Source organism: Doryrhamphus excisus, linkage group LG6 (assembly GCF_037039965.1).
Source record: "Doryrhamphus excisus strain RoL-2023G ecotype Guam linkage group LG6, RoL_Dexc_Guam_v1.1, whole genome shotgun sequence".
NCBI lineage: Eukaryota > Metazoa > Chordata > Actinopteri > Syngnathiformes > Syngnathidae > Doryrhamphus > Doryrhamphus excisus.
Genome location: NC_136362.1, coordinates 16,477,520 through 16,492,929, shown reverse-complemented (window position 1 = coordinate 16,492,929; position 15,410 = coordinate 16,477,520). Strand labels below are relative to the sequence as shown.

At 42.5% G+C, this 15,410-nt stretch overlaps 1 protein-coding gene across 2 annotated transcripts in view; it reads left to right on the top strand.

Annotated features, from left to right (window-relative positions):
- znf521 (zinc finger protein 521) overlaps positions 1–15,410 on the top strand; it is a 120,287-nt gene that overhangs the window by 101,398 nt on the left and 3,479 nt on the right. For both annotated transcript variants that reach the window (XM_058068846.2, XM_058068849.2), the window contains one exon: positions 170–285. In XM_058068846.2, the coding sequence (XP_057924829.2) occupies positions 170–285 (116 nt within the window). The remainder of the gene's footprint in view (positions 1–169; positions 286–15,410) is intronic.

The window sequence follows — 15,410 nt, the reverse complement described above, 5'->3', positions numbered from 1 at the left end:
TGACAGGGGCGGTCCAATCTGCCTGTTTATGTTGCGTCCGATATTTGATTCCATTGTGTGTCTCAATATTTATGTTACCTTGACCCACATACAGATTTTAGCAGTCATGAATTCTATGCCCCTTGAACCAGCCTAATGTTTTTTTCTTCTTCTGTTTGTGCACATGCAGTGTTCGTGCAGGCCAACAAGCTTCAGCAGCACATCTTCTCCGCTCACGGTCAGGAAGATAAGATCTACGACTGCTCACAGTGCCCTCAGAAGTTCTTCTTCCAGACGGAATTACAGGTGAGCCTCAATCCAGGAAGCGACAATTTCGCTCCCTTCAACTCCTCAGAGGAGACATTATTTCAGGCCGTTGGAAAACTCATTTGTGATTCCCAGATATGATTTGATTTGCTTATTAGACCGTCAGAACAGTAAAATATCTGGAATTAGAGGATTAGCGGAATGCTCGTTTTTGAAGAGGTAATTACGCTCAGAGCAGAGGCAAAAAAACACTGAGTCAATATGGCTGCATCTCCCCTCCTAATCACAGAGGAGGCCTCGTGGCTAAATATGAGCTTTTTCCTCAGGGGAGGCCATATCTGCCCTTCAACAAAGTTACTAGTTGGACTTCTGAACTCGCAGTGTTAGAAAGATAATCCATTTTCAAGCAATCTTCCCTCTCTCCCTTCTTGCTCCTCAGGGAGTGTGAAAAAATGAAACAGACCTTATTATTTTATTGGTGTGCAGGGTTTTTTTTTTTTTGCAGCTCTGTTGTGTTTGGGGGATTCTCCATGGTGCGCATGGCATCATTTTTTTATTACCGTTTGAAGATGAATCATTAAAATCTTAGCGTATAAACCACCTAGTCTAATCACTGGCATTTTCCTTAATTTGCCAGAGAGGGCAAAAAGAAAAGAAGATGTGGTGCTGTTCTCCAAGCCAAAGTGGGATCATAGTATTGCCATAACATGGCTGCTTATTGATCATCATGCATTTCCATAAGGAGGTCCAATTTATAAACCCAGCAGAAGATGTGTGCCGGGGGGAAGGTGAATGTGATTGTTATCTGATGGTCATTTGAATTAAACAAGTGGAGTTCTTGGATTATTTACTGCAATACCGGGGCTACAGGGTCAGCACACTTTCTAAAGTAATAAGTTCCTCTGGTATCTGTAAATAATCTCGAACAGGGGAGGTCAGACATGCGGCTCAATGGCTTAAATATATTCATCCTGGGGCAGACTTTCTTCTGGAACCAAATATATTCATATACAGATGGGTATTAGACAACATTTATTTTGTCAGCTGTGTGGGAATTAAAAGGGAACTGCACTTATTTTGGAATTTTGCCCATCATTCACAATCTTTTTCGACAACCTATTTCGACTATGAAGACCTCTACAAAAAAACATCTAACAACGTTGTATCATTTGATACGCTGTGATCATGCATTAACACGTACACTGATGATAACGTAATACTTACAGTATTTTGCCGTATTTGATCATTTAAAACACTACTGCAACTTATTTCCTAGTTCCGTCAACAACAGCAGCCTAGATACAGCGTCAACACTTACAATGTCCGCTCTCATTGGGATGGCTGTGTCTTCCAGCACAAGACGTGTGCTCCAGTCCTGAGGTAAAAAAAATAATCCTGACAGAAAACAAGCATCTTGTTGAGTCTTTGTTGCAAAATTGAGAGTTCAGTATCAACCTCTTTCATCTGTGACGCTGAGAAAAATATAGTTGTTCATGTTAGCTGCTATAATAACAATATTGCTTGGTTAATATACAAGTCAGCACAAGTCAACACTGTTTTTTTGTGAGGGCTTTAGCGTCAAAATAGGTATTTCCCGTGACGTTCGTTGTTTGCTAGCTCATATTAACTCATTTTCTTGCAAATGCACAGAAAAGGGAAATAAATAAGTGTTCATGTTTCATATAAGAATTGGGAATGATGGGCAAAATTCCCCCAAAAGTGCAGTTCCCCTTCTGTTGGTATTTGTTAGTGTAAGCCAACCTCTGCAAACAAAATGGTGAACATTTGGCTAAACATGCACTCCTACTTAGTTGCCTGTACTATTATTTTTTTGACAAATACATCACATGGCGGTTCAATTAACTAATTGAAACTGACTCACCGATGTCATGCAGCCATGAAGTTCACCCCTCCTCCCTCATTTGCTTCAATTATGCACATCCATACCACACATGAAGTATGTTAAAGTGTTGCTAGAAAGCCTCACACAAACAAGTAGAGTACAAAGAAAGGCTGCCAAAAGACCTTGTAGAGTTGTGCTTTGACATCTATTTCGGCACAGTGATCCGCACGTCCCCCAGGGGCAGTTTTATCTATGATTACGTTGTTTTACACGTTGCACAAGGAGATTAGAGCACAGCATGACAGACCGGTGGCACTATATTATGAAAGGAATGTAATGGTGAGGGGGAGAAAAAAAGGATCATTATAGTTAACCTGTGCACAGGAAGGTCCCTCGTGAGTTCATCATTAACAGCGCGTATAGAAAACACACATACGGTATCTGGTTGATTTGCTATGCAGTGTGCTAGGTGAGTCCTTATCTAAAATGCAACATGCTGCACTTTTGAGTTGTTGTCTAACTTCCCGTGCACAATCTCCTTGACACGGGGGGGTGCTCCTTTGTCAGTCTGTGTGAAGTTGAATTGTCTTCCAGCAGTGCAAGAAGTGGAAGCTCTGGGTGTCTAGTTCAGACTTTCTCCCTGACTCTTTGGCCCGCTCACTGGCCGCTCGGGCTCCTCATCTCTCGCCGTAGATGCATGGGTCAAAGGGCGGCACGGGCTGGGGGAAAAAGAGGCGGTTGAGCAGGTAGAGGTAAAGAAGCAGGAAGAATATTTTATTAATTTGCTGCTGAGATCCTGGAAGGAACCAAAAGGCTGTGACAGGTATCCAGTGCAGGGCCTTACAGCCTCCTCCTCCCCACCTTGGAGTGCATCAGTCTAATCAGCCCTCCTAGGACCCCCCGCCCAGCGGTCTCCCTCAGAGTGGTCAGATTGACTGACTCCTGGTCCGCTGTGGCCTGGAATCCACATACCAAAGGAGAATAATCTCCTGCCTTCACAGGCAAAACAATAACAGTCAGATGCATGTACCACCATTGCTTTCATAGCTCTCCAGAGGCCCTCCTCATCCTCATTCTGCGATGCTCATATAAACTCCTCTTCACCCTCACCCCATGAAAATATAGAACTAGATATTTCATGAGGTGCTGATGGGGAGGGCAAACAGGCTCTCTCTGACCCTTAGCTGCCGCAAGACAAATTCTGCAAAAGAATCTCTCACTAACTCTTACGAGACAAAAAATGTTCTTGGGTGATGGCAAAAGCCACATTGCAATGCAAGACTTGATAACAAACTTCTTGCCTGAGATATAGTGCGTGTCTCCGCATACCCCGCCATGCTGCTAGGCTGGATTAATTAGGCAGATTCATTAACTGATGGGTGCATGGTATTAGACGCAGCTTAAATCTGTCATGAGTACAGACGCTTTGAGAAGAAGCGCAGAAGTTTGGTGTCTGCAGCAATGCGGTTTAGCCAGAGATTGACACACAGTTCAACATACAACACTTGTGAGTATTAGAAAGGAAACTGGAGGAAGTTTGCTACTTGTGGAGCTCAGACCATTCATTCGTTAATTTTCTACCGCTTATGCTCACGAAGGTGCTGGAGCCTTTCCCAGCTGTCTTCGGGCGAGAGGCGAGGTACACCCTGGACTGGTCGCCAGCCAATAACAGGGCACATAAAGACAAACAACCATTCACACTCACACTTTTGGAATGTGGGAGGAAACTGGAGTACCCGGAGAAAACCCACGCACACGTGAGGAGAACATGCAAACTCCACACAGGCATGCCCAAGCGAATCTACATGCTAGCCACTTGGCCTCCTTGCCACAATAAGTCCCCTTTAATAATTATGAATAATTATATATGAAAAATGGATGGATTGTTGATGCGGACTTCCCATTCAATCATGTTTGAGGGAAGGTTGCGGTAAGCACAGAGTGAATGGGGCAAAGAGTTCCAGAGGGTGGGGGCAGCAATGGAGAAGGCTCTGTCACCCCAGGTATATATAGATATAGACATATAGACAAACAACCATTCACACTCACATTCATACCTATGGACAATTTGGAGTCACCAATTAACCTAGCATGTTTTTGGAATGTGGGAGGAAACCGGAGTACCCCGAGAAAACCCACGCATGCACAGGGAGAACATGCAAACTCCACCCAGAGGGTGGAATCGAACTCGGGTCTCTTAGCTGTGAGGCCTGTGCGCTAACCAGTAATCAGAAAAAATATTGCCATGCAGCCAAGCTCAGAACAATTTCTAAAAAAAATTGAAAAAAAAAACGTTGAAAATATTTGCATGTCAAAATAAGATAACACTGGAAATTTCAGAGGCCTTGCAATGAAATGGCAGACATTTGGCAAATCTTGTTATTTTGCTATTACTTTTAATTTCATATTCCCCTAAAGCTTGGCTGTCTTTTTTTCCCCCCACATCATCCAATTTTATTCCCTGAACCAGCTTGGAAATTGTGTTTTAAGTCGTATTGTGATTGAGGTATGGGTGTTAGGGCGACTGCATGCCTTGTTCCTCCTTGTCTTCCTCCCTTAAGACGCCCACAGGACACCTACCTTAATTGGAGTGCCTTTTAAAAGGATTCCTTCATAGACAATCCAGAAATATTCGTGGCCTTAATGAGTGCTGCAAAGTGACGACTGCATGCATATCTGTATCATGTTCTGTTCAAATGAGATTCTCCCCTCCCTGTGTGATGACCATGATTGCCAAGCTGTGACCCATTCCAGCGTTTTAATTAAGCGTATTTATAGGCTTTGCAGTCACCAGGTCAGTGTAAACAGCCACGTAGTGTCTTGTCCGGCATGGAAAATAAGGAGGGTGAATGAGAGATGGACGGCTAGAGAGAAATAAGGGAGCGTGCGTGTACACGCCATGATTTTTGCATTGATAATGATCTTATAATATACAGTATCTCACTTTTCTGCAGGCATTTTTATTACAGGATATCTTCTCAAGGGACAACAGTACAGAAATGAAACTTGCATATACTTTAGAATTGTCAGTTTACATTGTGTATTGCGGAATAGATTTATTGTCAACTGAAAATAACTGAGATACTGAGATACTCTACAGCAGAGATTCCCAATGAAGGGTACGTGTACCTCCAGTGGTACACCAGCAAATTGAAAGAACATTTCATTAGTTCTTTTCAAAATCTTCTTTGAGCTTTTCCTTTCAGGGGTCGCCATAGCAAATCAATCTCCTCCATCCAACCCTGTCTTCTGCATCTGTCTCTCTCACACCAACGACCCTCATGTCCTCCTTCACTACATCCATAAACCTCCTCTTTGGTCTTCCTCTACGCCTCCTACCTGGCAGCTCTAAACGCAGTATCCTTCTACCAATACGTATATTAACTATCTCTACTCTGGACATGTCCCAACCATCTCAGTCTGGCCTTGGAGACTTTATCTCCAAGGCCTCTAACATGTAATGTCCCTCTGATGTACTTGTTCCTGATCCTATCCATCCTGGTCACTCCCAATGTGAACCTCAGCGTCCTCATCTCTGCTACCTCCAGTTCTGCTTCCTGTCTTTTCCTCGGTGGTACTGTCTCGAGACCAAAAAACATGACTGGTCTCACCACAGTTTTTTTTATACTATTTCCTATTATCTTAGCTTCAACTCTTCTATCACACATCACGCCTGACACGTTTCTCCATCCGTTCCATCATGCCTGCACACGCTTCTTCACATCCTTTTCACAATCTCCATTGTTCTGAACCAAATGGTAAGTAAATGTTGTAAGTCATTTCATATCAAGCCAGACAATAAAATGGAATACGTGTGCTACAACTAGTTTCTCCAGGGAGACCATAACCAGTCGCACAGCTGCAAGAAAATCATAACAGCCACTGCCTGCGAGCAAGTGGATAAAGGACTGAAGCCCTGTTCCTCGGGATTCAGGACAGGAGCCCACTGAAAAACTCTATTTTATGTTTAGATTTTTTTTTAGTTAAAAAGAAGAAATGCATATTAAACATAAACAAAACAACTGAAAATAATGCACAAAGAGCATGGTGTGGATGCTTATTCACAAGAATTATTGGGTGCACAGAACTTCTGCAATCAATGAGATCGCCCCACTTATTATTAATTATTACCACCACCTTTTACAATAGAAACAACTCTAAACTCATAAAATTGCAATAATGCAGTATGCGATTCTAAAGCAAGGTTATACAGCAGTGCTTCTCAAAAAATGGGGCGAGCCGCAAACCCCCCAGTACTACAATACAGTATTATCAGTTTCTCAATAGTATTTCAAATCGGGGAGGGGGCGAGTGAAAACATTTCTATCCCCTGGGTGGGCCATGACAGGAAATAATTGCTAACCACTGGTATACAGTCAGTAAATGTGTTGAAGCATCAATGAATGCAGTGTGATTGCAGGCTATCAGGGGAAAAATAGACCCAACCTGGTTTGAGTGCACACGTTTTTACCAAAGACAGAAGTGAATTCACAGCAAAATGTTTTTCAGATTTCATTGCGTATAAACCTGATATTCTTATTCAGCTTTTGATATTTAATGGCAATGGTGACTGTCTCTCAGCATTCATGATGGCCGTTGTCTCCTTTTTTTTTACCACCATTGCCTTGAATGAACTCTGCATGCCTCAGTTTACTCAGTGTGAAGCACAGACACCAAAAGTCCCCATGAAGTTGACTGAATTTTAAAACATGCCCCAAAAACACCCCAAACGCCCTGCGTCCCAAACGTGTCACACAAAAGCAAAGCTGGCTGTGTTTGTCCCTAAGCGCCTTTCAAACACCCCATTTCCCTGGAATATCTTGATCTATCCGACTGTGACAGCTCTTCACGCTTTTGAAAGTTGTATATGTATTTTTTTCCCTTTTATATGACAACTTGTTTTCTTCTTCATCACCCCAGGTGATACTGTCACCATTTCAAAATGTCGCCGGGCCCAAAAAAAGGCAATAAAAGGAGAATGAATGAGGAGAAAAACGTGCTTGTGAGGGAGCCATCATTAATATTTAAGTTTATTTATAATTATCTACAACAATGTGCACGCATTAGTCGGCATTGCAAATCGGGACATAAACATCCTCAGATGGCGAGTGATGTGTCACCATCGTAGCGTTCTAGTTTTGTAGGTGGATCAGAATTAGACAGCATGACAGACCTCGTGATCCTGGGAGGATATTCTCCCTCTCAGCGTGCTCACAAATGTGTGTGTTTGTCTTTGTGGCGCTCTCTCCCAGGGTGTGATAAGTGCATGCAAACACATTGTCTGGAGGGAGACATGACAAAAACTCCCAGAAGCCTTTGAGCTCACTTTTTTCTTCTTCTGTTGCACCACAAGGGAAAGTTAAATCCAAACAAAGAGGAGATGCTCGGTGCACTGTGCCCGAATCCATCAGCGTATCTCTTCCTCAAACATGTCGTCTTCACTTTCTCACTTGACTTTTCTAGCAAATAGGAGGAATGAATATTTGTTTGCAGCGCTTCTCAGGAAAATACACATGGTTTAATTTGCTGTCAAGTCTATTAATTTTCAAAGGCAACAATAAACAGCATAAGATGCACCAGAAAATAACAATGCAATCCCCTGTTGGCGTACAAATAAGCCCCCTGGTCGCTGTGAACAGTATAGATTGATTACATCAGAGCAATCGGATTGGACAATGACATAATTATAAATACATAGTTGTGAAAATACACAATTGGGGTCTCCTCCTTATATAGGGCTGCCCAAAGTGCTGCTGGGAGGGCATACGTCCTTTATAATGTAGTGTCTTTTTACTATATTAGTAATTAGTAATATATTACTATATTGTGGACCAAAGTTACATTTTAATTAATTTATGGGAGTGCATACTTATCCACAACAACTGAAATTCTGAAGGACAGCACCATCTGTATTTCCATGCTGATAAACGTGACCATTTTTTGCCAAAATACACACGCTCACAAAATTTGTTACGTTTTTGAGTACGTTAAAGCCCTTTGAGGGCTTTGGTCTTCCTCTACGCCTCCTACCTGGCAGCTCTAAACGCAGCATCCTTCTACCAATATATTAACTATCTCTCCTCTGGACATGTCCCAACCATCTCAGTCTGGCCTCTCTGACTTTATTTCCATGGCCTCAAACATTTAATGTCCTCCTGATGTACTCCTTCCTGATCCTATCCATCCTGGTCACTCCCAATGAGAATCTCAGCATCCCCATCTCTGCAACCTACTAGTACTCTACTACTATTTAGAAGCTAAAATAATAACTATAATACAGTATTTGTTGTGGTTTATTGGTTCCACACACAACCGTGATAAGTGAATTTCCAAAAAATAGGATTCCTTATTTTTATTTTTATTTATTTTTTTATTTTTATTTATTTGGGCAAATACACAAAACACCACAGTGCATCTCCCACACCAATCAAAATAAAACTCTCCTGACTCTGTATTCAGCTATCTGATCACAAGCCCAAAAGGAGTAGGCTGAAGCAAAAGCTTATAAATGCTTACCCCTTTTTGCAAGATATAATCATGTTCATGCCACTGTCTTGTTTTCCCCTGTTATTATTACCATTGTAATATTATTATTGTTATGATCATTATTGTTATAATCTTTATCATTATTACCATCATTATAATCATCATTAATATTACCATTTTCATCATTATAGTTAACAATTTTTGGATTTTTTTTATTATTTAATTTTACAGACTTCATTGCTTCCTGTAGACTGCAGTATCATTCCATCTGTTATTTTCCGAAATCCACAGTATTTGTGCTTTTATTGTCAATTTATTAGCCCACTTTTTTGTGACATTTACATATCATTTTCTGGATTGCATGTGTCTAATCTTGTGCATTAAAAAACAAGAACTTGAGACTGTGTCTGAACAGGTGACCAACCCAAACATCAGTATCTTCTTGTTAAACCCTACCTGAGGTTTTTAGACATAAATAGATATAAATCAAATATGTTTGTAGTTGGGGCGTAGACGACCTCTTTACAACATTCTAATTACAGTTTTTTAACATTATTAGAGCCTGCTAGACATGAAATAACACCCCTGTATTCACCTTGAACGCCAACAGGAGTACTCAATTCCAATACAGAAAACAGTTCAGTTCCCACACTTGTCTTCTTCGATGTTAGTGGCCTCCTGTGGAAAAGGTTTGGCCACCCCAGTGTTAATGAAACAATGTTTTACATTGTTTTACAATGGTTACAGTTTGACCTGTCACCGTGCAGTTACACTTGCCTCTGAAACTCACTTTTTCTATTTCCATTCTTTCCGATGGAAAAAATTCAGAACTAGGATTCGGACCTTAGAGGTTCAACTCTATTAGGAGCCGTGACTCTCTCCCTCGTGAATTCAAATAATATGGGAGAAATGTAACTCTTAAATTGTAAAATGTGGTGTCATTTTCAGTCAACACATAGCTTATTCTCTCATTTGCGCTCTCATTTGGTGGTGAAACATGAGAGCAGACCATAGCAGGTCAGAAAACAGTCTAGCAGTGGAGCTGTTGTGGGTGTCAATGTGTGTCCCTGACTGAAGTGGTTAAATGTGAGAGTAATTGTGTTTTGTTTCTGGGACTGACACACGGAACCCCACGGACCCCATCTCCCTCCCAGTGACAGGCAGCTATCCTCCCCCCTCGCTCTGTCTAATTAGAGGATGTAGCCCAGGGCTCATGTCCCAGGAAGACCCACCCCCTCTCCCAAGATGGCTCCCCTAAGAAAGCCCTTAATTGGGTTCTTTAGTCATCGTCTTCATTTCGGCTTTGGAAAGGCATCTGTGTGTGTTGCCATCACCTCAGAATACACTTTGTATCGCTCTCTTGTGTTTTTCATTTCTTTTCCTCGCTCTCGCCGGTCCTCTCGCTGATGCTTCCCCCTCGCCCGCCCGTCTCCCACCTTCTCCTCACTTAATGAGGCCCCATAATAACACAGCAGTTGTGCAGTTGTTTTGCTACCTCAGTCAAACAGCGGGATCACCGCGTTGCCCCTCTCCTGCACCATTCACTTGTCTGCTTAGACAGGCTAATGACTATCATTCAGTGCAACAAAACAACCCAAAAAGGCAGTCTGTCATCTCTGGAAACATTCGCTTGTCAAATGCCATTTTGAGCATTACACAGTTGTTATTATACGCAAGTATTCAGTGGGAATATAACAAAAGGGAACCATGGAGATCCATTCTTGTTGTCAGCTGCGCCGCGAGCCGGCTGCTGTTACAGTACCGCCATGACTCCCCGGGCACCTCGCCTCAAACAAGACAGTCTGTTGCCAAGGAAACCAGGCCGTTTGTGACACAACATGAGTGTTTTGGGTGGGTCATCCCTCTCCACGGTTCGATAAATGATGACTGTGGAGAATACCAACTGCTCCAATATTATTAATGAATTTATTTGTTTGATTGTGTTCTTCATTGGCTCGCTTGGCCAGCAGTAAGCCTGGCCTGAGGTCAAAGCAGGGAAGGTTTACTGCAGGGAATGCTCCGAGTCAATGCTGGAGCGAGTTCAACACACCATTAAGCTCAAGGCCGGATGCAACACCCTTGTCTTTTTTTCTTCCACGCAGGAGTTGTGATTGCTAAAACACAAGTGGAACTTTTGCAGATAAACCACGATGCTGTTTGGCCATCACTGAGCTCTTTGATGCACAAAAGAGATAACACTTAAATTAAAAGATAGCTACTTAAGGCAATTTTCCTTCAGAAATACAATGTTTGAAGTCAGAGGTCACTGGTGTTGTACCTGAGAGAGGGCCTCATAGCTCACAATGGTAATAGTTTTGTTGGAGCCTATCCCAGCTGTCTTTGGGCGAGAGGTGGGGTACACCCTGGACTGGTCGCCAGCCAATCACAGGGCACATATAGACAAACAACCATTCACACTCACATTCATACCTATGGACAATTTGGAGTCGCCAATTAACCTAGCATGTTTTTGGAATGTGGGAGGAAACTGGAGTACCCGGAGAAAACCCACGCATGCACGGGGAGAACATGCAAACTCCACACAGAGATGGCAGAGGGTGGAATTGAACCTCTCCTAGCTGTGAGGTCTGCGTGCTAACCACTAGACCGCTGTGCCGCCCCCCATAGTGGACATAGTGGACCTGAAACGTAACAAGTCATTGTAGCAGTAGCATAATTATTATTAAAGTAGTTAATTATTACAATATTGAACAACACTAAATATTTATTGCAGAACTGCACCACACCCGACTGAGATATGTTTCTAATGTTTTGGTTATCTGTTAGATTAGATGCACAAATGTATAAAACAATACTGATGATGATGATGTGTCTGTATATTAATACCTCCCTGGGATCAATTATTACATTTTTAAGGTTGTTTTGAATACAGCTGTAGTATCGCTGCTTGTTAAATTGTGGCTAGTGAGTGTAATTATACTGTATTAGCAGCAATATTTTTGGTAATAATGAGCCGCACTGTTAACTTGAGGCTTGTTGCAAACCGCCAGCATAAATCCAGCTTTCTAACCAGTGGCAAAAGCCTGGGTTTAGTGTAACATGCTGGATAACAGCAGTCAGGAGTGCAGACACAGGGCTCTCTGCACGTATTAACATTATACTAATCAAACATTGTTAGAGCCGCAATTAAGCCCAACATCTTCCCTCTCTGTGATGTTGGACAATAAGAGCTTGTGTCTAATGCAGCTCGCTCAGATGAAAGAGAAGAGAGAATATTTCGTCCGGTCTTTCCTCTGCGGCACTGATGCAAGCCGCTCACCTCACTTGCCTCACTGGAGAGAGAAAGCTCTCGATGGAGGCCGCAGCAACGGGCTACCACGTAAAGAGTGATTAGTTCATATATCAACCCCTCTTATGAGTCAGATACTCCTCTTATAACAGCACTGCTCTTAGTTTGAAACTTCTCCCTCTGCAAAGCAGCCTTAAATTCCATAAGACATGTTGCACCTGTTTGCATGCTGCAGGGTGTTCTTCCTCCTCCTCTTCTGCCCTGAAGGGGGCTGCTATGGGGTGATGTAATCAGATGAAAGTGGGGGTTGAGCTGTGGCATCCAGGGAACAGAGGGAAACTGCTTGTGCTGCCCGTCTTTACGTGGTGTAGAAGTAGGTTGATGTAAGATGTTGGATGGAAGGAGCGGTGGTGATTCTGGGATGGATTGTAGCGTTCCACCTCATAGTCACTTGAGCAGCAAAAACCTTTACCCTGATCTATTTTTTTTGTCTCAGATCTGCACCAAACTTTTGGCAAGGTTCCCTGGTGGACTTAACATTCTGGTGAGGATCTCTATTGAATCGTGATGTCATCCTTCAGGGAACAGGAAGTAGCCAAAGTGATACATATACAAACAAACTGGACGTGTGTATACCGCATGTAATCTCTGTCTGGAGTCCAGGACTTTGCGTCGGTAGTCTACACATAGCATAATACATAGCATAATACTGTAGGTGGCATAGCATGATGAAGCTACCTTTCAAGTAAAAACTACTTAAAGTTAAAAATATCAACCCAGTAAAATTGCCCGATATATATCACTTTATTTGTCTACCAATTTGCAATGAGGGGAGGAGTGAGACGTCTTCCTCTAATACTTATCTGCTATGTTTCCTTCATGCTGCGTTCATGCATGACATGCTGAATGGGCCCAGTTTATAATTGCACTGATTGGATTAGTCCAGTTTTATACTTAGTTCTGATACAAATGTGAGTAATTTCCAAATGGTATAGTTACCAGCATTTTTTGTTTAAAGTGCTCTGAAGTGTTAGTGATCATCACCTCTTTTTGCCTCTCGTGCAAAAAAAGTAAAAGATTTATAAATATGTTGTTCTGATTGGGCATTCTTCTCCCCGTGCATGCGTGGGTTTTCTCCGGGTACTCCGGTTTCCTCCCACATTCCAAAAACATGCTAGATTAATTGGCCAAATTGTGCATAGGTATGAATGTGAGTGTGAATGGTTGTTTGTCTATATGTGCCCTGTGATTGGCTGGGCACCAGTCCAGGTGTACCCCGCCTCTCGCCCGAAGACAGCTGGGATAGGCTCCAGCACCCCCCTGTGACCCTCGTGGGGATAAGCGGTAGGAAATGAATGAATGAATGAATGAATAATCGGGCATTCGTCATGAGAAAAATATGTAAAAATGTTTTCTTCACTGAATGAGTTCTCCACAATAAACGAGGTATTGGATATCCGTCAGAAAACCAGCTTTAATTATGACTATATTCAATTCTATAATAGTGGCATTCTTATAGTATTTTCAAATACATAAAACAACACTTTATATCCCCAAGCATGCTGTAAGGCAGGGGTCTCCAGCCACTGGGCTGCTTTGTCCATTTTTGCTCATTATTTGTTCCTGCTTGTGGCTCCATATCTACGGCTACGGTATGGGCCAAAGGTCAATCAGGACGTGCGCACATTTATCATCCGTTAAAAAATAGTGCTGTATCAAAGGCATTACCTTCGACAACCCTCATCCTCATTAAAGTAATTTGTATTATGAAATTTAAAAGTAAACAGCATAAGTGACTAAAATCGCTAAATCCTACCCTCCTAAAGGTTAAGGTATTGCTAAAATAACATATATAATGATGGCCCAAATCTGGTGCTTTTACTATACTGAACAATGTGATTTAGCTGTGACTGCTGTGGTTTCGGGACAACTTTGCAGCAGGTTTGCGTGGCCGGCAGGTGGTTGAAAGGTTGGAGGAGGAGATTAACGTTTAGAGAGAATTGGAGAAAAAGGCCTGAGTTTCTGGGGGGAATAGGATGCCATCGAAGTTGGGCGTTGAGACGAGCGCTAAAAGGCTTAATGGAGGCCATCTAATCCTAAATTGCAGTAATTCTAGTGTGACACCATTAGTGACATCCTGCTTGGACTTTTTGGTCATTTTCTTGTGTTCCACATCTCATTTCTTATTGCATGCTCAACCAGAGTTTAAACTCTCCTTCACTTACAGTACAATAGCAAGTATGTGGCATCCGCAGAGATAAAGGTATCATTTTCTTTCAATCTTTTCAACACCACCTTCATTCCCCTGCTCCCCATTTCCCTTTAGTCTGCATGGTTGCCACCAAAGTCGTTTAACATCGTCCTTGAGAAAGCCCTCAGTGCGAAAACTAGTGGTGTGTTTAAGGAAAAGGTAAGAATAGTGTGTGTGTGTGTGTGTGTGTGTGTTGGCTATGTTAGAGCACATACAGTGATGGTGGTGGCGGTAGGAGCTGCTCCCCAGAGGGGTTATTTTCCCCTCTAATAGCTGTTACGAGGCCTACATTATATCCAAGGAGCTACATTCCTTTGGGGTCCGCACACATACACACCAAGGCTGGCACACTCGCACCAAGGTGCACAAATTCTGTTTCTCTTTCTCTGCTGTCTCCACGCACACACACAGAGACGCAGGGTCTTAGCCGCTTTGCTCTCTCCGTGTCAATATCCTGCCATTTGAAGTCACGTACTGCTGGGGCTTCTGGGAGTCGCAGAGGAGTCAGGCTGACGGGTAATGGGCCGCATTCATTAATAAGGTTGCCGTGCTCATGTCCCTCCTCAGCAACACCGAAGATGTCTTCACCGGGGGAGGGGTAGAAGGGGAGGGAACATCCCGTAGGGAGTCTCCTCCCAGACTCACTTAAAGGAGCTTTATTTCTGCGAGGAGCCTTAAAAAAAAAAAAAAAAAAAACATCCGGGGAGGCAGGATGGGGGTCACTCCCCGTCAAACTGCTTATTACCCCACCTGTCGAGGAGTAATCGCCGCGGCTGAAGGGAAAGCTGTTGAGGTGTTTAAACGCTTTATCTGAAGGCAGCTGAAAGGGTAAAAGAGGGAGGGAAGGAATGCAAACGGGGGTTAATAGTCACCCCCAGTGCTGCCCAAAAGGGCTCCAATTGAAGGATGCCCTGGTAAACATCCTCAAATTAGTTTTTTAAAATGACGATAATAGGCTTCTCCATGTGTGTGTGTTGCAATTTTGCTGTTTTAGGTTAATTTCACGTATTTATGTTTAAACCCTTTCTTGAACACCTTCAATATATGTGTTGTTTGTTACTTTTTGTATTTTCCCTACCTTTTTTTGTCTTTGCAACGCTTAATTAAGCTATATTTTCAATATTATTACTATTTTCAATAGTTGAGCATCAACAGTACACCTGCACAATTACATGACATCCAAAAGAATATATATGTATGTAGCATGGTTTTTCAGAAATTTATTTGTGACTAAATCATGACTACAGCTGTTTTTTGGGCAGAAAATGAGTTAATATGAGCTAGCTAAGAAGGGAAGGTCATACGTAGCTATTTTGACGCTAAAGCCCTCACAC